The sequence below is a fragment of the Euprymna scolopes genome, chromosome 40 (genome assembly GCF_053919585.1).
Source record: "Euprymna scolopes isolate OS-2025 chromosome 40, ASM5391958v1, whole genome shotgun sequence".
Lineage (NCBI taxonomy): Eukaryota > Metazoa > Mollusca > Cephalopoda > Sepiida > Sepiolidae > Euprymna > Euprymna scolopes.
Window position 1 is genome coordinate 26,917,035 of NC_136521.1, and position 21,918 is coordinate 26,938,952.

Here is a 21,918-nt window from a genome sequence, read left to right on the forward strand (position 1 = left end):
CACTTTATATGATTTTGACCTTAAAAAGTTTGGTCATGGTTAAAATTTTTACAGAATTTCAACTTTTCATTTCTTCAAATTCGAATGGATCTAATTTGGTAACAGTAACTATTATACAAAATATCAGCATGATTATAAGTTTTGGAGTTATCAACTTTTCCATTCCAGAAATATCTGATGGAAAGTGAAAATGTGATAATTAATTTTAGCACTTCTGCATGGCAACAACATGAGGCGACTAAGACGAGTTATCGACCCGTTCTTTAGAATGTCCTCGACCGGCCGTTCGGTGGACCTCAAATATAAACAAGCGTCTCCGAAAACGCAAAAGTATATAATAACAAAATAAATAACACAAAAATATAGGAAAAGCAAAACATTTATTGTATAAAAAATATAATTTTAATGTTTTAATATTATTTCTTTTCAATGAGTGATTTATAAATAAATAAATAAATGAGAGAATAAAGTAAATGTAAAAAATATGAAACATTTATAGATTGTTTTTAGAATAATTTGGGGTTTTTTTCCAGTACGATTGTATAAAATGTAGCATCATATAATTTTTAAATCAGCCATGGTGTGGTCGGAATGAAAAAATATGCTAAAAACGTGAAACATTTTGTTTTTTTAATTATTTGGTTTTTTTACAATAAGATTGTATAAAAATATATCAAAATATAATTTTTAAAACATGAAACATTTATAAAGGTTAAAGAATAATTTGTCTTTTTTTTTGTACAGAAAGTTTGTATCAAAATATAATTTGAAAATATAAAATGTATTAAAATTTAATTTCAATTTTTTAATAATATTGTTTATTTTTTTATTTTTTTAATGCATGCTTTTCCATTTTTTTTTTTAGGGGGGAGGAGAAAGATTTAAATGAACTTTTAGAAAAATACGAGTTATCGACCCCTGTTCTTTCACTGACTTGAAACTAAAATACACACACATTCATCTCATGTTGTTGTCCTACAGAAGTGCCTTAATTTTATATTTGGGAATACTTCATACAATATCCTGTTTATTGCATCTTCACTTAAGGTGATTTTTTTCATCAAATATTTCTCATTTTTACAGGATGGTATATCTTCTCAATTTTACAATTATTCTACTTCTGTTTTTACCCATTTTTTCTGGTCCTGTGTATGTTTTTAAAAGACATTCAGTTGTGTGGCCCCATTTGGAGAATCTGGAGTTGACTTTTACTTACCATTGCTCGCAGGCTCACTTTAGCTCAGAGTAGTAATACATGTTCTGGTATCTGGTATTACTAGGTCAGACTGTGTGAAGATAATGAATTCCTGACCAAAAATGCACCAAACATTGATGTTATTGTTTTTTTCCTTTTCTTTTGCAAAACTCAATCATGTTCTACAAAATCATAAACAAAAACAATAATTTTTTTGTATTATTTGAATGCTTTGGACTACTGTTCTCATTTTGAGTGTTATTTTCACAATGTTTTGATCAATGTAACCTCCGACCTTCTTTAGGTGTATCTTATCGGACTCTGGAATTTTTCTGTCAAACGTAAAGACCCATGGTTCAGTGGATAGAGTACTTGGTGAAGTTGTAAAAATTATCTTTCTGGAGATTGAGGGTTTGGTACATTTCAGCGTAGCTAATTCGGTGGGGAGGCGGAGGACGATTCCTCATCATCGTTATAGTCAAAGTTTTTTTTTTAAATTAATTTAGTTAAGAACGATATTTTTTCTTGGAATGAAATTGAAATCAAAATCATTAAAAGAAAAAATAAATTTGATTTAAAATAGAACGTAAAAATAACCATGTTTATAAAAATAAGGCAAAAACAAACAACACTCAAAACTTTCAAATATTTTAAAGTTTTTAATCCTTAAAAAAATTAATTATAATATAATTAAAAAAATTAATTATAAAATAATTAAAAAAATTAATTATAAAATAGTTTTAAAAATTAATTATAAAATAATTTAAAAAATTAATTATAAAATAATTAACCAAAAAGATTGTTTTTACATGATTTTTCTTTAAAAAAACAGTTAAATTGATATAAACATTAAAAAGTTTGAACTATGTTTATTTAAATCACATCACAAAAACAAACAATAGTCAGTTGTCAACAAGGAGATTATATTTTCATATTATTTTTCTTAATTAAAACAAAGAACTTAAAAATAAGGTGCTTATGCACTTATGTTACCATGCTGAAACATATATGTTTTTTACGTGCAATCATTATTCTATAGAATCAATTTTCATAATTTTTGAAATTCTTAACAATTTCTTCTATTCTTAACATGGGGACGGAGGAATGTTTTGTAGTAACTATTCTGTACTTTCATCTAACAAGTTAATAAAAAAGATATTGTGAAACTTCAATTTAACTTGAAAATGCTATTTTAAAAATAGCACAGTAATGTAAGTGCATTACTCAGTAAGTATTTAGTAAGGTCTCAATATATAACGGTAGTTTCTTTTACAAATTCTGTGAAATATTTCATCTTATAGGTCCCAAAAATGTCTGCTTAATTCAGTTATTTTTAATCTCTAAAATGTGAAATGTTTCCAATTATAGAAAAATTTAAATTATGAAATTATAATTGAATTTTTTTTTCTTTAATCATTTTTTTTTTTTAGGTAAATGTTGAAGAATTGGACGCAATCACTATTTTTTTTTTTTTAGGTAAATGTTGAAGAATTGGACGCAATCACTATTTTTTTTTTTTTTAGGTAAATGTTGAAGAATTGGACCCAATCACTATTTTTTTTTTTTTTAGGTAAATGTTGAAGAATTGGACGCAATCACTATTTTTTTTTTTTTTAGGTAAATGTTGAAGAATTGGACCCAATCACTATTTTTTTTTTTTTAGGTAAATGTTGAAGAATTGGACGCAATCACTATTTTTTTTTTTTTAGGTAAATGTTGAAGAATTGGACGCAATCACTATTTTTTTTTTTTTTAGGTAAATGTTGAAGAATTGGACGCAATCACTATTTTTTTTTTTTTTAGGTAAATGTTGAAGAATTGGACCCAATCACTATTTTTTTTTTTTTAGGTAAATGTTGAAGAATTGGACGCAATCACTATTTTTTTTTTTTTTCAGGTAAATGTTGAAGAATTGGACCCAATCACTATTTTTTTTTTTTTAGGTAAATGTTGAAGAATTGGACGCAATCACTATTTTTTTTTTTTTCAGGTAAATGTTGAAGAATTGGACGCAATCACTATTTTTTTTTTTTTTAGGTAAATGTTGAAGAATTGGACCCAATCACTATTTTTTTTTTTTTAGGTAAATGTTGAAGAATTGGACGCAATCACTATTTTTTTTTTTTTCAGGTAAATGTTGAAGAATTGGACCCAATCACTATTTTTTTTTTTTTAGGTAAATGTTGAAGAGAATTGGACGCAATCACTATTTTTTTTTTTTTAGGTAAATGTTGAAGAATTGGACGCAATCACTATTTTTTTTTTTTTAGGTAAATGTTGAAGAATTGGACCCAATCACTATTTTTTTTTTTTTAGGTAAATGTTGAAGAATTGGACGCAATCACTATTTTTTTTTTTTTTAGGTAAATGTTGAAGAATTGGACGCAATCACTATTTTTTTTTTTTTAGGTAAATGTTGAAGAATTGGACCCAATCACTATTTTTTTTTTTTTAGGTAAATGTTGAAGAATTGGACGCAATCACTATTTTTTTTTTTTTCAGGTAAATGTTGAAGAATTGGACCCAATCACTATTTTTTTTTTTTTAGGTAAATGTTGAAGAATTGGACGCAATCACTATTTTTTTTTTTTTAGGTAAATGTTGAAGAATTGGACGCAATCACTATTTTTTTTTTTTTAGGTAAATGTTGAAGAATTGGACGCAATCACTATTTTTTTTTTTTTTAGGTAAATGTTGAAGAATTGGACCCAATCACTATTTTTTTTTTTTTAGGTAAATGTTGAAGAATTGGACCCAATCACTATTTTTTTTTTTTTTCAGGTAAATGTTGAAGAATTGGACGCAATCACTATTTTTTTTTTTTTTAGGTAAATGTTGAAGAATTGGACGCAATCACTATTTTTTTTTTTTTAGGTAAATGTTGAAGAATTGGACGCAATCACTATTTTTTTTTTTTAGGTAAATGTTGAAGAATTGGACGCAATCACTATTTTTTTTTTTTTAGGTAAATGTTGAAGAATTGGACCCAATCACTATTTTTTTTTTTTTAGGTAAATGTTGAAGAATTGGACCCAATCACTATTTTTTTTTTTTTCAGGTAAATGTTGAAGAATTGGACCCAATCACTATTTTTTTTTTTTCAGGTAAATGTTGAAGAATTGGACCCAATCACTATTTTTTTTTTTTCAGGTAAATGTTGAAGAATTGGACCCAATCACTATTTTTTTTTTTTTCAGGTAAATGTTGAAGAATTGGACGCAATCACTATTTTTTTTTTTTTAGGTAAATGTTGAAGAATTGGACCCAATCACTATTTTTTTTTTTTTAGGTAAATGTTGAAGAATTGGACGCAATCACTATTTTTTTTTTTTTTAGGTAAATGTTGAAGAATTGGACCCAATCACTATTTTTTTTTTTTTCAGGTAAATGTTGAAGAATTGGACCCAATCACTATTTTTTTTTTTTTCAGGTAAATGTTGAAGAATTTGACCCAATCACTATTTTTTTTTTTTTTAGGTAAATGTTGAAGAATTGGACCCAATCACTATTTTTTTTTTTTTCAGGTAAATGTTGAAGAATTGGACCCAATCACTATTTTTTTTTTTTTAGGTAAATGTTGAAGAATTGGACGCAATCACTATTTTTTTTTTTTCAGGTAAATGTTGAAGAATTGGACGCAATCACTATTTTTTTTTTTTTTAGGTAAATGTTGAAGAATTGGACCCAATCACTATTTTTTTTTTTTTAGGTAAATGTTGAAGAATTGGACGCAATCACTATTTTTTTTTTTTTCAGGTAAATGTTGAAGAATTGGACCCAATCACTATTTTTTTTTTTTTAGGTAAATGTTGAAGAATTGGACGCAATCACTATTTTTTTTTTTTTAGGTAAATGTTGAAGAATTGGACGCAATCACTATTTTTTTTTTTTAGGTAAATGTTGAAGAATTGGACCCAATCACTATTTTTTTTTTTTAGGTAAATGTTGAAGAATTGGACGCAATCACTATTTTTTTTTTTTTTAGGTAAATGTTGAAGAATTGGACGCAATCACTATTTTTTTTTTTTTTAGGTAAATGTTGAAGAATTGGACGCAATCACTATTTTTTTTTTTTTTAGGTAAATGTTGAAGAATTGGACCCAATCACTATTTTTTTTTTTTTAGGTAAATGTTGAAGAATTGGACGCAATCACTATTTTTTTTTTTTCAGGTAAATGTTGAAGAATTGGACCCAATCACTATTTTTTTTTTTTAGGTAAATGTTGAAGAATTGGACGCAATCACTATTTTTTTTTTTTTAGGTAAATGTTGAAGAATTGGACGCAATCACTATTTTTTTTTTTTTAGGTAAATGTTGAAGAATTGGACGCAATCACTATTTTTTTTTTTTTTAGGTAAATGTTGAAGAATTGGACCCAATCACTATTTTTTTTTTTTTAGGTAAATGTTGAAGAATTGGACGCAATCACTATTTTTTTTTTTTTCAGGTAAATGTTGAAGAATTGGACCCAATCACTATTTTTTTTTTTTTAGGTAAATGTTGAAGAATTGGACGCAATCACTTTTTTTTTTTTTTCAGGTAAATGTTGAAGAATTGGACGCAATCACTATTTTTTTTTTTTTAGGTAAATGTTGAAGAATTGGACCCAATCACTATTTTTTTTTTTTTTCAGGTTAATGTTGAAGAATTGGACGCAATCACTATTTTTTTTTTTTTTAGGTAAATGTTGAAGAATTGGACGCAATCACTATTTTTTTTTTTTTAGGTAAATGTTGAAGAATTGGACGCAATCACTATTTTTTTTTTTTAGGTAAATGTTGAAGAATTGGACGCAATCACTATTTTTTTTTTTTTAGGTAAATGTTGAAGAATTGGACCCAATCACTATTTTTTTTTTTTTAGGTAAATGTTGAAGAATTGGACCCAATCACTATTTTTTTTTTTTTCAGGTAAATGTTGAAGAATTGGACCCAATCACTATTTTTTTTTTTTCAGGTAAATGTTGAAGAATTGGACCCAATCACTATTTTTTTTTTTTCAGGTAAATGTTGAAGAATTGGACCCAATCACTATTTTTTTTTTTTTCAGGTAAATGTTGAAGAATTGGACGCAATCACTATTTTTTTTTTTTTAGGTAAATGTTGAAGAATTGGACCCAATCACTATTTTTTTTTTTTTTTAGGTAAATGTTGAAGAATTGGACGCAATCACTATTTTTTTTTTTTTAGGTAAATGTTGAAGAATTGGACCCAATCACTATTTTTTTTTTTTTCAGGTAAATGTTGAAGAATTGGACCCAATCACTATTTTTTTTTTTTTCAGGTAAATGTTGAAGAATTGGACCCAATCACTATTTTTTTTTTTTTTAGGTAAATGTTGAAGAATTGGACCCAATCACTATTTTTTTTTTTTCAGGTAAATGTTGAAGAATTGGACCCAATCACTATTTTTTTTTTTTTAGGTAAATGTTGAAGAATTGGACGCAATCACTATTTTTTTTTTTTTTAGGTAAATGTTGAAGAATTGGACCCAATCACTATTTTTTTTTTTTTCAGGTAAATGTTGAAGAATTGGACGCAATCACTATTTTTTTTTTTTTAGGTAAATGTTGAAGAATTGGACGCAATCACTATTTTTTTTTTTTAGGTAAATGTTGAAGAATTGGACCCAATCACTATTTTTTTTTTTTTAGGTAAATGTTGAAGAATTGGACGCAATCACTATTGTTTTTTTTTTTAGGTAAATGTTGAAGAATTGGACCCAATCACTATTTTTTTTTTTCAGGTAAATGTTGAAGAATTGGACCCAATCACTATTTTTTTTTTTTCAGGTAAATGTTGAAGAATTGGACGCAATCACTATTTTTTTTTTTTTAGGTAAATGTTGAAGAATTGGACGCAATCACTATTTTTTTTTTTTTTAGGTAAATGTTGAAGAATTGGACCCAATCACTATTTTTTTTTTTTTCAGGTAAATGTTGAAGAATTGGACCCAATCACTATTTTTTTTTTTTAGGTAAATGTTGAAGAATTGGACGCAATCACTATTTTTTTTTTTTAGGTAAATGTTGAAGAATTGGACGCAATCACTATTTTTTTTTTTTTTAGGTAAATGTTGAAGAATTGGACGCAATCACTATTTTTTTTTTTAGGTAAATGTTGAAGAATTGGACGCAATCACTATTTTTTTTTTTTCAGGTAAATGTTGAAGAATTGGACGCAATCACTATTTTTTTTTTTTTTAGGTAAATGTTGAAGAATTGGACGCAATCACTATTTTTTTTTTTTCAGGTAAATGTTGAAGAATTGGACGCAATCACTATTTTTTTTTTTTTAGGTAAATGTTGAAGAATTGGACGCAATCACTATTTTTTTTTTTTAGGTAAATGTTGAAGAATTGGACGCAATCACTATTTTTTTTTTTCAGGTAAATGTTGAAGAATTGGACGCAATCACTATTTTTTTTTTTTTAGGTAAATGTTGAAGAATTGGACCCAATCACTATTTTTTTTTTTTAGGTAAATGTTGAAGAATTGGACCCAATCACTATTTTTTTTTTTTTAGGTAAATGTTGAAGAATTGGACGCAATCACTATTTTTTTTTTTTAGGTAAATGTTGAAGAATTGGACCCAATCACTATTTTTTTTTTTTTAGGTAAATGTTGAAGAATTGGACGCAATCACTATTTTTTTTTTTTTTAGGTAAATGTTGAAGAATTGGACCCAATCACTATTTTTTTTTTTTTCAGGTAAATGTTTAAGAATTGGACCCAATCACTATTTTTTTTTTTTTAGGTAAATGTTGAAGAATTGGACCCAATCACTATTTTTTTTTTTTTTAGGTAAATGTTGAAGAATTGGACCCAATCACTATTTTTTTTTTTTCAGGTAAATGTTGAAGAATTGGACCCAATCACTATTTTTTTTTTTTTAGGTAAATGTTGAAGAATTGGACGCAATCACTATTTTTTTTTTTTTTAGGTAAATGTTGAAGAATTGGACCCAATCACTATTTTTTTTTTTTCAGGTAAATGTTGAAGAATTGGACGCAATCACTATTTTTTTTTTTTTAGGTAAATGTTGAAGAATTGGACGCAATCACTATTTTTTTTTTTTAGGTAAATGTTGAAGAATTGGACCCAATCACTATTTTTTTTTTTTTCAGGTAAATGTTGAAGAATTGGACCCAATCACTATTTTTTTTTTTTCAGGTAAATGTTGAAGAATTGGACGCAATCACTATTTTTTTTTTTTTTAGGTAAATGTTGAAGAATTGGACCCAATCACTATTTTTTTTTTTTTAGGTAAATGTTGAAGAATTGGACGCAATCACTATTTTTTTTTTCAGGTAAATGTTGAAGAATTGGACGCAATCACTATTTTTTTTTTTTTAGGTAAATGTTGAAGAATTGGACGCAATCACTATTTTTTTTTTTTTCAGGTAAATGTTGAAGAATTGGACCCAATCACTATTTTTTTTTTTTCAGGTAAATGTTGAAGAATTGGACGCAATCACTATTTTTTTTTTTTTAGGTAAATGTTGAAGAATTGGACCCAATCACTATTTTTTTTTTTTCAGGTAAATGTTGAAGAATTGGACCCAATCACTATTTTTTTTTTTTCAGGTAAATGTTGAAGAATTGGACGCAATCACTATTTTTTTTTTTTTAGGTAAATGTTGAAGAATTGGACGCAATCACTATTTTTTTTTTTTTTAGGTAAATGTTGAAGAATTGGACCCAATCACTATTTTTTTTTTTTTCAGGTAAATGTTGAAGAATTGGACGCAATCACTATTTTTTTTTTTTAGGTAAATGTTGAAGAATTGGACGCAATCACTATTTTTTTTTTTTTAGGTAAATGTTGAAGAATTGGACGCAATCACTATTTTTTTTTTTTAGGTAAATGTTGAAGAATTGGACGCAATCACTATTTTTTTTTTTTCAGGTAAATGTTGAAGAATTGGACGCAATCACTATTTTTTTTTTTTTAGGTAAATGTTGAAGAATTGGACGCAATCACTATTTTTTTTTTTTCAGGTAAATGTTGAAGAATTGGACGCAATCACTATTTTTTTTTTTTAGGTAAATGTTGAAGAATTGGACGCAATCACTATTTTTTTTTTTTAGGTAAATGTTGAAGAATTGGACGCAATCACTATTTTTTTTTTTTCAGGTAAATGTTGAAGAATTGGACGCAATCACTATTTTTTTTTTTTTAGGTAAATGTTGAAGAATTGGACCCAATCACTATTTTTTTTTTTTAGGTAAATGTTGAAGAATTGGACCCAATCACTATTTTTTTTTTTTAGGTAAATGTTGAAGAATTGGACGCAATCACTATTTTTTTTTTTTTAGGTAAATGTTGAAGAATTGGACCCAATCACTATTTTTTTTTTTTAGGTAAATGTTGAAGAATTGGACCCAATCACTATTTTTTTTTTTTAGGTAAATGTTGAAGAATTGGACCCAATCACTATTTTTTTTTTTTAGGTAAATGTTGAAGAATTGGACCCAATCACTATTTTTTTTTTTCAGGTAAATGTTGAAGAATTGGACGCAATCACTATTTTTTTTTTTTTAGGTAAATGTTGAAGAATTGGACCCAATCACTATTTTTTTTTTTTAGGTAAATGTTGAAGAATTGGACCCAATCACTATTTTTTTTTTTTTAGGTAAATGTTGAAGAATTGGACGCAATCACTATTTTTTTTTTTTAGGTAAATGTTGAAGAATTGGACCCAATCACTATTTTTTTTTTTTTAGGTAAATGTTGAAGAATTGGACCCAATCACTATTTTTTTTTTTTAGGTAAATGTTGAAGAATTGGACCCAATCACTATTTTTTTTTTTAGGTAAATGTTGAAGAATTGGACCCAATCACTATTTTTTTTTTTCAGGTAAATGTTGAAGAATTGGACGCAATCACTATTTTTTTTTTTTTACGTAAATGTTGAAGAATTGGACCCAATCACTATTTTTTTTTTTTAGGTAAATGTTGAAGAATTGGACCCAATCACTATTTTTTTTTTTTTAGGTAAATGTTGAAGAATTGGACGCAATCACTATTTTTTTTTTTTTAGGTAAATGTTGAAGAATTGGACGCAATCACTATTTTTTTTTTTAGGTAAATGTTGAAGAATTGGACGCAATCACTATTTTTTTTTTTTTAGGTAAATGTTGAAGAATTGGACCCAATCACTATTTTTTTTTTTTTAGGTAAATGTTGAAGAATTGGACCCAATCACTATTTTTTTTTTTTTTCAGGTAAATGTTGAAGAATTGGACCCAATCACTATTTTTTTTTTTTCAGGTAAATGTTGAAGAATTGGACCCAATCACTATTTTTTTTTTTTTCAGGTAAATGTTGAAGAATTGGACCCAATCACTATTTTTTTTTTTTTCAGGTAAATGTTGAAGAATTGGACGCAATCACTATTTTTTTTTTTTTTAGGTAAATGTTGAAGAATTGGACGCAATCACTATTTTTTTTTTTTTAGGTAAATGTTGAAGAATTGGACCCAATCACTATTTTTTTTTTTTTAGGTAAATGTTGAAGAATTGGACCCAATCACTATTTTTTTTTTTTCAGGTAAATGTTGAAGAATTGGACCCAATCACTATTTTTTTTTTTTCAGGTAAATGTTGAAGAATTGGACCCAATCACTATTTTTTTTTTTTTCAGGTAAATGTTGAAGAATTGGACCCAATCACTATTTTTTTTTTTTTCAGGTAAATGTTGAAGAATTGGACCCAATCACTATTTTTTTTTTTTCAGGTAAATGTTGAAGAATTGGACCCAATCACTATTTTTTTTTTTTTTCAGGTAAATGTTGAAGAATTGGACCCAATCACTATTTTTTTTTTTTCAGGTAAATGTTGAAGAATTGGACCCAATCACTATTTTTTTTTTTTTCAGGTAAATGTTGAAGAATTGGACCCAATCACTATTTTTTTTTTTTTCAGGTAAATGTTGAAGAATTGGACCCAATCACTATTTTTTTTTTTTCAGGTAAATGTTGAAGAATTGGACCCAATCACTATTTTTTTTTTTTTCAGGTAAATGTTGAAGAATTGGACCCAATCACTATTTTTTTTTTTTTCAGGTAAATGTTGAAGAATTGGACCCAATCACTATTTTTTTTTTTTTCAGGTAAATGTTGAAGAATTGGACCCAATCACTATTTTTTTTTTTTCAGGTAAATGTTGAAGAATTGGACCCAATCACTATTTTTTTTTTTTTCAGGTAAATGTTGAAGAATTGGACCCAATCACTATTTTTTTTTTTTTCAGGTAAATGTTGAAGAATTGGACGCAATCACTATTTTACATGATGTTACTCAACAAACCTTTCAATTCCAATCCGCAGCATTATCGAAAGGGTAAGATCTCTTCAAAATCTTTACACTTCTTTTATTTTAAGACTAGCAGGGCTACCTAGTGTTGCCCAGTGCAAAAGCTTAACATATTTGTATGAAAATTTCTATCCTTCTACCCCCCTCTCTAGCTGTCTCTTTATCTCTCATTATCTCGTTCCCCCTTCCGTTTTCACTTGCCTCTTTCCAATCCCCTCTTTCTCCTCTGCTCAGCCCTTTCCTCTCTAGCTGGACCTACACACACACACACATGGACAATTCTCTTTATATAATAGACTAGCAGGGAGACCTGACATTGTCCAGGATTGAATGAGGATCAACATAGTTGATAAGTTTCGCACTCCCAATACTTTTATTGAAATCTCTGAAATCACCCATTTTTCAATTAAATCAATTGATTGCTTACTCTATTCAGGGACACACCATGGTGCACTGGAAAGAAGCTCACATGCTTCCCTGCAGTGACTTGGTCTACAATACATTGTCTACATTGCACTGTAGAGAACCTACTGTTGTTTTATGACATTATTGTTATATAATAGCTTTAATTAAAGTGTGAGATGCAAAAGTCAAATATCATGGTTTGATTATCCTCTAAACAGAGACATTCATTTCAAATGCCTCCTTGTCTTATCAAAGAACCAACTGTTGATTTTATATGCTGGGCCTTTCTGTTTGTGCTGTAATAAATCTTTTCAAATGCATGATTGTGATTTTAGGTTGCATGAAGTTATAACAACTTTGCTTAACATTCGGACTGTTTCTTCTTTACTTAGAATTTTTTGATCATCGACTTTTTGATATAAAACCTATTTAAGAACACTGCCAGACACATAAAGTACATTTGTGTGAAATTTCATAAAAATCGACCCAGCCATTTTGAAATCCATAGGTAACAAACTCCCACATGCACACATGCACACACAAAGTGCGTTTTATATATAAGTAGAGATTCTTCATGGAATTGGTGAGGGTGAGTTCTTGTGCATGGTATACGAGTTGAACACCTTCCATAATAAAATAAGAGGGGGACAAATGTTGCAGGTTGTCAGAAATGAACCAATGTAGATTTTAAATGAAACCGATTCTTATTCTTGATGACAATCTCTTTCCCTCATCCTCAAATTATTCTTTCAATTTTCTCTAATTTATAGGATCATCGAATCATTGGGAATCTGTACGGAAGTGAACAATACTTCAAATCAACACGACATCATTTTTCAAGTTCCCGTCAGCCAGTCAAATAATAATTCACAACTCATTGCAACATACACTTATGGAACGAATGTCACTCAAGCAAACTTGGATTTACTAAAGGTACACACACATATACATATATATATACACATATATATATACACATATATATATATATATATATATATATATATATATATATATACATATATACATATATATATATATACATATATATATACATATATATATATATATATATATATATACATATACATATATATATATATATACATATACATATATATACATATATATACACATATATATATATATATATACATATATATACATATACATATATAGCTACTTCATTTACTCACATAAAATTAATATACGAAAGTATAGATTTATGCGTAAACTTTAAGTATTTACTTCAAAAGTGCTCAATACGTAGGTAGAGCTAGTTAGTAATTTATAAAATATATATGCCGATTAAGCTACACTGAATATTCGGCGTTTCATCCACTCTAGGATTCGTCAGGCTTATGCGCAAATTCTGTGGTTGTTTCTCGTTTTTATATGGTCCTCTTCTGTTGAGGATTTTAGTTAGCCAATCAGCTTTTTAGTATCCACCGCGCCCCTTCCTATCAGCCAATGGGCATGCATTTTATCAAACAAAGGATCTGTTTTAGAACTAGGTTAGTGGTTTAAGGCAGACATTTTCCTTTTTTTTTTTTTGTTATATATAAATATTCATATGTGTACATACATATATGCACATATATATACGTATATATATGCATACATATATGTGTTATCGTTTATGTATATTCATGTTTATTTAATTTACTTATTTGTTTATTTTTTATTGTTTTTGTTAGTTTTAAAGCTATTTTGTATCGCTATCCTAGAGTAAGTTTCATTTTGTGAACACAGTTATTTGCTATTTCTCTTCTACAGTTTAATAGATTTTGGGATTCTTTAAAGTACAGGATAGCAAATTTTTCATGACGGCATAATTTACATGGGTCGTCTAAATGCCTACACGTGGTAGCTTGTCTTATTATTTTCCATTCGACTACCGGCGAATGTCCGCTTTCTTTGAGTTCCCAGTATTTATTCGTTAGTGTTGTTTTTATACGATGTTTTTTATTGTTGAATATACTTTTGTGGTCATAGCATCGGGTTTTGAAATCTAAGGAAGTCATGCCTACGTAATATTTCTTGTTATTCGGGTTTTCTTTCGCAAATATTGTTTCCTGATAAACTACGCTTTTTGTTAGACATTTATTTTGAACTGGGCAAAGTGTGTGGTGTCTACAGTTGCATTTATTTTGTTCGTTATTAGTATTTTTATTTATGGTATGGTTGTTTTTGTCCGGGGTTGGTTTGTTGTTATTATTATTATCTTTCGAAAATAAATAAATTGATAAATAATAAAAAATAAGAACGTTACTTGTTATCATGTCAAAAGAAGGAAAAAATCCTGCTCACGTGATTACGTGTCTTTTTAAAAACATTTACGTAACCTTTTTATTTTTATTTATATATCTGTTTAAGCTTTTTTTTTTTGTCAGTGTACTAGAAGGAATTCATTTGATTACAACCCTTTCTGCATGTTCTTTACATTACAATAGTACAACTCTGAATCCGATGACGCAGTACTACACCGTTCAATACTGTAAAATTGAAACAAAGCTGTTCTGCTTGAAAAGGGCGTTATTTTCTTCTTATTCATATTTATATTGATTCTTTACTTTAAAAAACTAAAGTAATTACGTGTTTACTTTTTTAATATCCCATTTTGCTGTTTCGGATTATTTTATAAAAGTAAGTAAAGCTTCATTATTTTTCAAAACTGTTTTTGTTTCTTTGTTTTTCGATATTTTGTCAATATTATTTAGTAAGAGTGTTTAGCAGAGAAGCCAACAAACGACTACCCAAAGAAATAAATATACAAGAAATAAATGTTATCATTGTTAATAAAAGTTCAGTTCATGTTTTTTTTGTTTTGAAATAGTTTTTAATGCTCTTTACTTGAAATAATTTCAGCGAACCGAAATTAACACGAAATATGAGGCGATAACTACTTAAATTAATTTTTATATAAACTACACATGCCATAATCGAATATTCCTCAAGCACAAAATAACGGAAAACATTAAAATATGTTTATAAATATTCCTTATGTTGACAAACTCTCTTAAATTGTTAACACAGAATGCTCAGGTGCCCCTCCTTCAAATTGAAAATGGGGCTCTCCATTTCAAAGTCGCTGCCATTTTGATTTTTTTTTAAACCGGTTCGTGAATTAAAAAAAAAAAACATTTTTTACAAACTACTTAAAAGTAACTTTTATTGACTATGGTAACATTTATTTCTTGTATATTTGTATTATTATATATATATAACATTTTCTCTTTGTAAGGAAACATCATTTTGTTGGTCACTCTTGGCTACGAATGGAAACAAAGTTAATATAAAAAAATATATTTTCACGAAAATTATCTTTACTTTCATCATATTTTGCTTAGGGTAAAATTTTTCAGTATCAAAACCTATCTCTTTACAACCCCCTCCTTTTCATAACCTATCATACTTTCATCAATCACAGTCCATTTTCTGTAGGCTGTTTTTGAACCCAGTCAATGACGGGTACTTCTGCTAATATATATATATATATATATATATATATATATATATATATATATATATATATATATATATATATATATATATAGTAGGCTTTTTAGTCTATTAAAAATGGGAAAGAGTTGTAACCTGTTTTATGACAGATTGATGCTCAAATATGGTTAAATTTCTGCTCATTTTTGCATTAAATACTAATCCCTGTTAATCATTAACTGTGCATCAAACAGATACCATAATACTTAGTTTGTTGCACTTTAATATAGAAGGTCCATACAAAATTTCAGTCAGATCAACTCAGTAGTTTCCAAGAAAAAGTGAGTTAGAGTAAATGTGGTATTGTACTAATTTTTGACTTTGCATTGAACAGATGTTTAGTTCATTGCAACTGACAATAACAAAGGTTCATACAAAATTTCAACCAGATTGGCACAGTAATTTCCATGAAAAGCTGGAAAGAACAGACAGATTAAGAGAAATATATTACATTAACACACACACACACACACACACACACACACACACACATATCTGTGTTAATGTATCATATTCTTTTTATTATTGTCAACAAGAGATAAAAAAAACTCTCAATAAAATTGAGGATATACGAAGTACAAATATGCACGATAGTGCTGTTCGACTGCAAAAATGATTGCAAGTCTTGAACGTGTACTGCCTCTGCTGCTTCTGATGCATCCTCTTCTCCAACCCTAAAACTGCACCATCCATTTAAGATGCAAGATTATTAACATCATGAAAAGATGGTTTGGACATATAGTTTAACTAAGGAGGAATTTGTGTGCAAGTGAAAGCCCCCAATTGCACCTGCTGGCTGAAGGAAGTGCAGAAGTGACCAGCTGAAGACCTGAATTGATATGGCAAAGAGAGACATGGAACTGATAGCTAACCTTCATATTCATAGTATTCATCATTGAAACCACGAATGGCTGAGGTGCGCCAAGAACATGTCTGGACTGTGGTGAATTCACCTTGAGTAAATACTGTGACAAGTTACAGAGTTACTTTTTCTTTATGTGTTCGTGCTCAAATATGAGATCAACTTCTTACATTCAAATTGAATCATCATCATGAAAAACCCTTGGGAAACTTAAATTGATGCCAATTTAAAAAAATTAGGATTTCTCAATTAAAACATGACCCACTTAAAACTTTTTCATTTTACTAGAGTCATCATTTATCAAGACAAAAGGCCACTTGAGGAGAAGGGTTATTGAGTGTCAGATAGACTATGAGACAACATTGTGATGATCAAAAATGGTGGAACTTTGGTAGGGATTAATTATATAAGAGGATGGTTCAACAAGAACTTATTTACATTAGATTTGAAAATGATCATGTTATAGTCAGCTGGGAAGCAGCCCCATAGTATTGTGTTTAATAGACAGTTTTAGGAAAGAATCTTTTCAAGGCAAATCATTTGGTTTGTCTTAATGTATTCATCAAGCAGTCCTTTGATACAAAATAGATTTTAATTTATTATTAGAATTTATCACCAAAATCATATTTACTTTTTTAATAATAATGATTCATATTTTATAAGTTTCCTTTTTTTTTTCTTTTTAAACTTTTTTGTTTTATATTTTAGTCTGGCCAACTCCACCTTCATTTGGTTACAATCGATCAGAAGGAATTTTACCCGATAATAAATTTTACCAAATCCGTAAGTATTTACCGATTTTTTTTTATTTGTCAGTATGAAAAGCGATGAATCTTTTTTCTTCTTTTTTATTGCGTTTTAGCCATTGACTTACAAAGTGCGTTTATTCTTGCAATTTTATCATTTAATTTTGATGTGTCATTGTTTGAACTGAATCATTTCTTCTTAAGAATTCAATTTAAAATCCTCAAAAAGTTACTGAAATCAGAAAAGAAATGGAGTATGAATAATCATCATCATAGTGTGTGCAATGATCTGCATATTGGCACCGCATGAACACCAAGCATCCTGTACATAGCCTCACTTTCAAGGGAGTTCAGAGCCTGCTGGGAGATCTTCTTTCAGTGCCGATACCAAATATTGTGTGAATTTTTTCTTTTTTATCTCTCTTTCTGGTTCTGGTGATATCGTCATTTATTATACATTGGCAGTTGCCAAGAGGGTGCGTATGAGTTTATGAGTATAAAAATAAAATTAAACAAAACCCAAGGATAACACTAATTCCAACACATTCTGTATATATTCGTTGAACTTTGGATGTGTGTGTGTGAAAACCCCGACTCTCTAAATGCGTAAGTTTACATATACATTTACTGTCGCGACTGTGTTTGTTAGTTGTCGTCAGCTCATCTCAATCTGGTCGAAGTCACAATCTACCTTCAACTGTGTCAAAATCACAACTGTTGTCTACTGTAATTCATAAATTGTTCCTACTGCTGTTAACTCCAGACCATCTGCAAACTATATCCACTATGCCAATTAAATACCAACATATATTTTCATGAGGATATCTTTAACTAGGAACCCAGAAGTTGATTTTATCTTTGGCGCTTTTTGTAGACTGGACACAAACATTAAAAACTTGTTTTACCTTCAAATTTTGTACCGGATATTAATTTTCAAGCTGCTTTATTTTGGAGTACTTCCATCTTACTCGGATTAATCCTCCAAGGACTTGCGGTAAATTACTTATAAACCTTTTGTTTGTTTTTCTTTTCTAGTTCCTCATTATTTCCTTCTACATTTCAAACTTTCTTTTCATGTTCTTTCTCATTCTTCTTCATTAATATAAATAATCCTGCAAATTTGTTTCATTCCTAATTTGAATGTTTTTAAGTCAGTGTTGTCCTTTTGTCCTTATCTTTGTATGGTGTTGGCTTTTCTCTTCTGATAAAAAGCATTTTGTTTCGAAATGGCATGGCCTAAAAAGTTTTTTTTCCTTTTCCCTCTTACTTTCATCCTTATTTATCTGATAATGCAATAAAATCCCTATATGACTTTACACCTTATTTTTTGAATTTATTCTTTCTATCTCTCTCTCTCTCTCTCTCTCTCTCTATATATATATATATATATATATATATATATATATATATATATATATATATATATATATATATATATATTTAAATAAGGGACACACACACACACAATGTGTTGTCTTGTATCTTCAATATTGGTGATAACCAAACATGAGAAAACAACTGCTGAATAAGATTGCTATTTCTTTGATTTTAGCGTTATGAATCTGGAATCTATCGACAGCATTCAGCCGTTTATTCAACAGATGGTTGGCTTTCTGGACCTGAATTTATTGGACCAAATGCAACTTACTCTGCGATTTCTTGGAGTTTTGGCACATGTACTTATCCTGCAAGGTATTACATTGTAAGTAAAATATTTAATCAGATTTCTATCAACAAATATTCAAATTTATTCATAAAATTTATTCAAATTTTATTTTTATGAATTAAATTAATAACTCAGAATTCACATGTAATAAAGAAAGAATTCAAATCTGATATTAAATTTCAGTCACGTCTTCATGCTGTCGATGAAGATAACCATAACTCCAGTCTTCCCCATGGCGTAATTGGTTTAACCTTTATGGAAAGCCGTGTGATTATTTCTGGAACATTCCTTAGCCTCACAAGTGATCTCAAGGAAGTTAGATTCATTGGACCTGATCTTGGGGGTAAGAACTTCTTTTAATTGCTTGTATTTATTTATTTATCTTCTTTTTTTTTTTTACCTATCTCTCCATGAAGGGGATGACAAGATAAATATGAGACAAGGTTAAACTTCATTGTGGGTGTGGCCATTACTGAATGTGACATGGGTGTTTGTTGCTGGTAATTATTACCTATAAAAATTGTCTTAGGCTGGAAGACTTCAAGGACTCAGAACATGAGATTTACTTTTTTAAAAAAGGTAATATTGTGTTTGTTCAGTATTTCCCCTATTTAAAAATAAAGAAAAATTTGTGATGAAACAAAAATATCATATTAAAAAAATCACATAAATTGATCAAGTAGTCTTATTTTTAAATAAGAAAATCAGAGTCTATGATTAACCAAAAAACTTATCGGCACATTTTGAAAACAATCTCAAAAAATCAAAGAGCATAATTAAAACTTGCAAAATTTCTATTGTAATGCCTACGAATTCCCATGAATCGCTTAAAAATGATTTTCTTTATAAAAATAAAACTACTTGATCAATTTACATAATTTTAGTTTTGTAATATGTACGTACATCATACAGATTTTTCTTTATTTTTGTCTTAATATAAGAGGAATTCTGGACAAGAACCGGTAAGTTTTGTTTCATTTTTATCCTTGTAGCAGTTTTAAATATTGATGGTACGTGAGGTACGTTTATTAATAGCTATTAGCTAGTATATATTAGTATATGTCGGTGAGATACATATGATATACATACATGACATATATATATGGCAGATAATGTTGGAAACCAAGAAGCATTTCAGATCATGACCATTACTCCTGGTCTTAAACGTAGCCTCGTAGGAGATGTCCTTTTCTCTTCCTTGCAATCTGTATCGTTATTTTCATGGAAAGTGTTCGACTGAGCTTCAATCTATGGTCCCCCCTCTCCAAACTTTCACAAGAAACACTCGTCTAGCTGTAAACACTATCAATAATTCCCCCCACTCTTTATCTGTGCCTAAACCTAAATGTAGATTCCATGAACAAAGCTTCTTTCTTAGAACTGCACGCCTGTGGAATTGTCTTCCGTTTTCCTGCTTTCCGGCTGACTACAATATGGTTGTCTTCAAGTTTAACGTAAATAAGTTCTTGATGAGCCGTTCCATATAAGTTATCAAATTTACCAAATTTTCATTACTAATGATTACTATATTGTCCAATTTCTACTGTACACTTTTTAACCCTTATCCTTGAGTGGCCTCTTGGCCTTGATAATGTGGTGATGCCTATGTAAAAAAAAAAAAGAAAAAGGTAAAGCCATTGCCCGTTTTGAATTGTTGGACCTGGAAGCTGATATTTTTAGTTCCACATTGTTTTCCGAAGGAGTTTAAAAACGCTTCCATTTAATGAATATGTTTTTTTGTTAAACTTTTTATTAATATAAAGTTAAATTCTTCCTTGTAAAGTATAGAAGATGTTGTTCTATGGTTCATCGCCAAGTTCCACTCAAAAAACAAATGGCTGTTTCTATATGGGTTCCATCCTGCAAAATCTACAGCTGATGTACTGACTGTAATTTCACGTAAGTTCAGTGAATCTATCAAGAGCGGGAGTTCCTCTCGAGAGCAATAGCACTTGATATATCAAAGGCATTTGAGAGGGTTCATTATAAAAGTCTTCTTCACAAGATTTCCAACTATAGAATATCTGAAAATGTCTTCTCAACCATCAATTCCCCCCACTGATAGTAGTTGTTGATGGGCAGAAGTTCGAAGCTCAAAATATCAATGCTGGTGTGCCTCACTTTCCTTTCTTCATCAATGGTCTCCAAAATCACACTCTGAGTTCATTCATCGTATATGTATACATATACACAGATGACACGACCATCTATGGCAACACTTCAGAGGTCAACAATAGTCAAAATCTCTCTGAATCTCTTTTTCAACCTTGAGCATGTTGTGCAATGAGGCAAAAAGTGGTTAATTTTAACATATCCAAAACCAAGCTTTCATCTCTGATCCCCACCTGGCCCCAATTGATATGAATAGCTCTTGTCTAAAAGAGGTTCTCTGTTTTGAAAAATGGAGTACTGCTGCTGTATCTAAGCGGGAGTTACCCGGAGCACCCTATCCTGACTTGACAAAGTTCAAAGCCGGTTTCAAAACTGAGTAAGTGATGCCCTTCTCTCTGTCCTGCAACCTCTTTCTCACAGAAGAGATGTTGTGAGCAACTCTCTGCTTTATCATTATTTTCATGGCAAGTGCTTGTCTGAGCTTTAATCTATGGTCACTCTCTTGCCAAACTTTTACAAAAAAACACTTGACTATCTACAATCACTATCTACAATTTCCCCCAATCTCTATCTGTGCTTAAATGTAAACACAAATTCCATGAACAAAGCTTTTTTCCTTGAATTGCCCACCTGTGGAACTCTGTTCTGCTAGTCTGCTTTCCAGCTGACTACAATATGATTATTATCAAGTCCAATGTAAACAAGTTCTTGTTCAGCTGTCCTTTTTAAAAACTCCATTTCATACCCTATTTCCACCATTAACTATTACTATGATGTTGTCTAGATAACCCCAGTACACTCATTAATCCTTATCCTCAAGTGGCCTTTGGGCCTTGATAAGTGATGTCTTCTTTGTAAAAAATAATCTGTAGCAGATAACTCACTGTACCATAGGCAGATAACTCTTGGGTATTATTCCAATACAGGGGCAGATAACTCTTATATATAAATTCCTAAAAAAAATTTTTTTTTTTACATAGGCATCACCACTTATCAAGGCCAAGAGGGCACTCGAGGATAAGGTTTAAAGAGTGTACAGTAGAAATTGGACAATATAGTAACCGTTGGTAATGGAGATTCAGTAAATTTGTTTAAAAGTGGAACAGCTCATCAAGA

The 21,918-nt window shown here is 29.2% G+C and overlaps 1 protein-coding gene across 1 annotated transcript in view; it reads left to right on the plus strand.

The window, feature by feature from the left end:
• LOC145265454 (uncharacterized) overlaps nt 1-21,918 on the plus strand; it is a 116,027-nt gene that overhangs the window by 25,048 nt on the left and 69,061 nt on the right. The window contains exons 7-11 of the mRNA XM_080121313.1: nt 11,449-11,537; nt 12,686-12,848; nt 16,987-17,061; nt 18,577-18,726; nt 18,874-19,033. Of these exons, the coding sequence (XP_079977439.1) occupies nt 11,449-11,537; nt 12,686-12,848; nt 16,987-17,061; nt 18,577-18,726; nt 18,874-19,033 (637 nt within the window). The remainder of the gene's footprint in view (nt 1-11,448; nt 11,538-12,685; nt 12,849-16,986; nt 17,062-18,576; nt 18,727-18,873; nt 19,034-21,918) is intronic.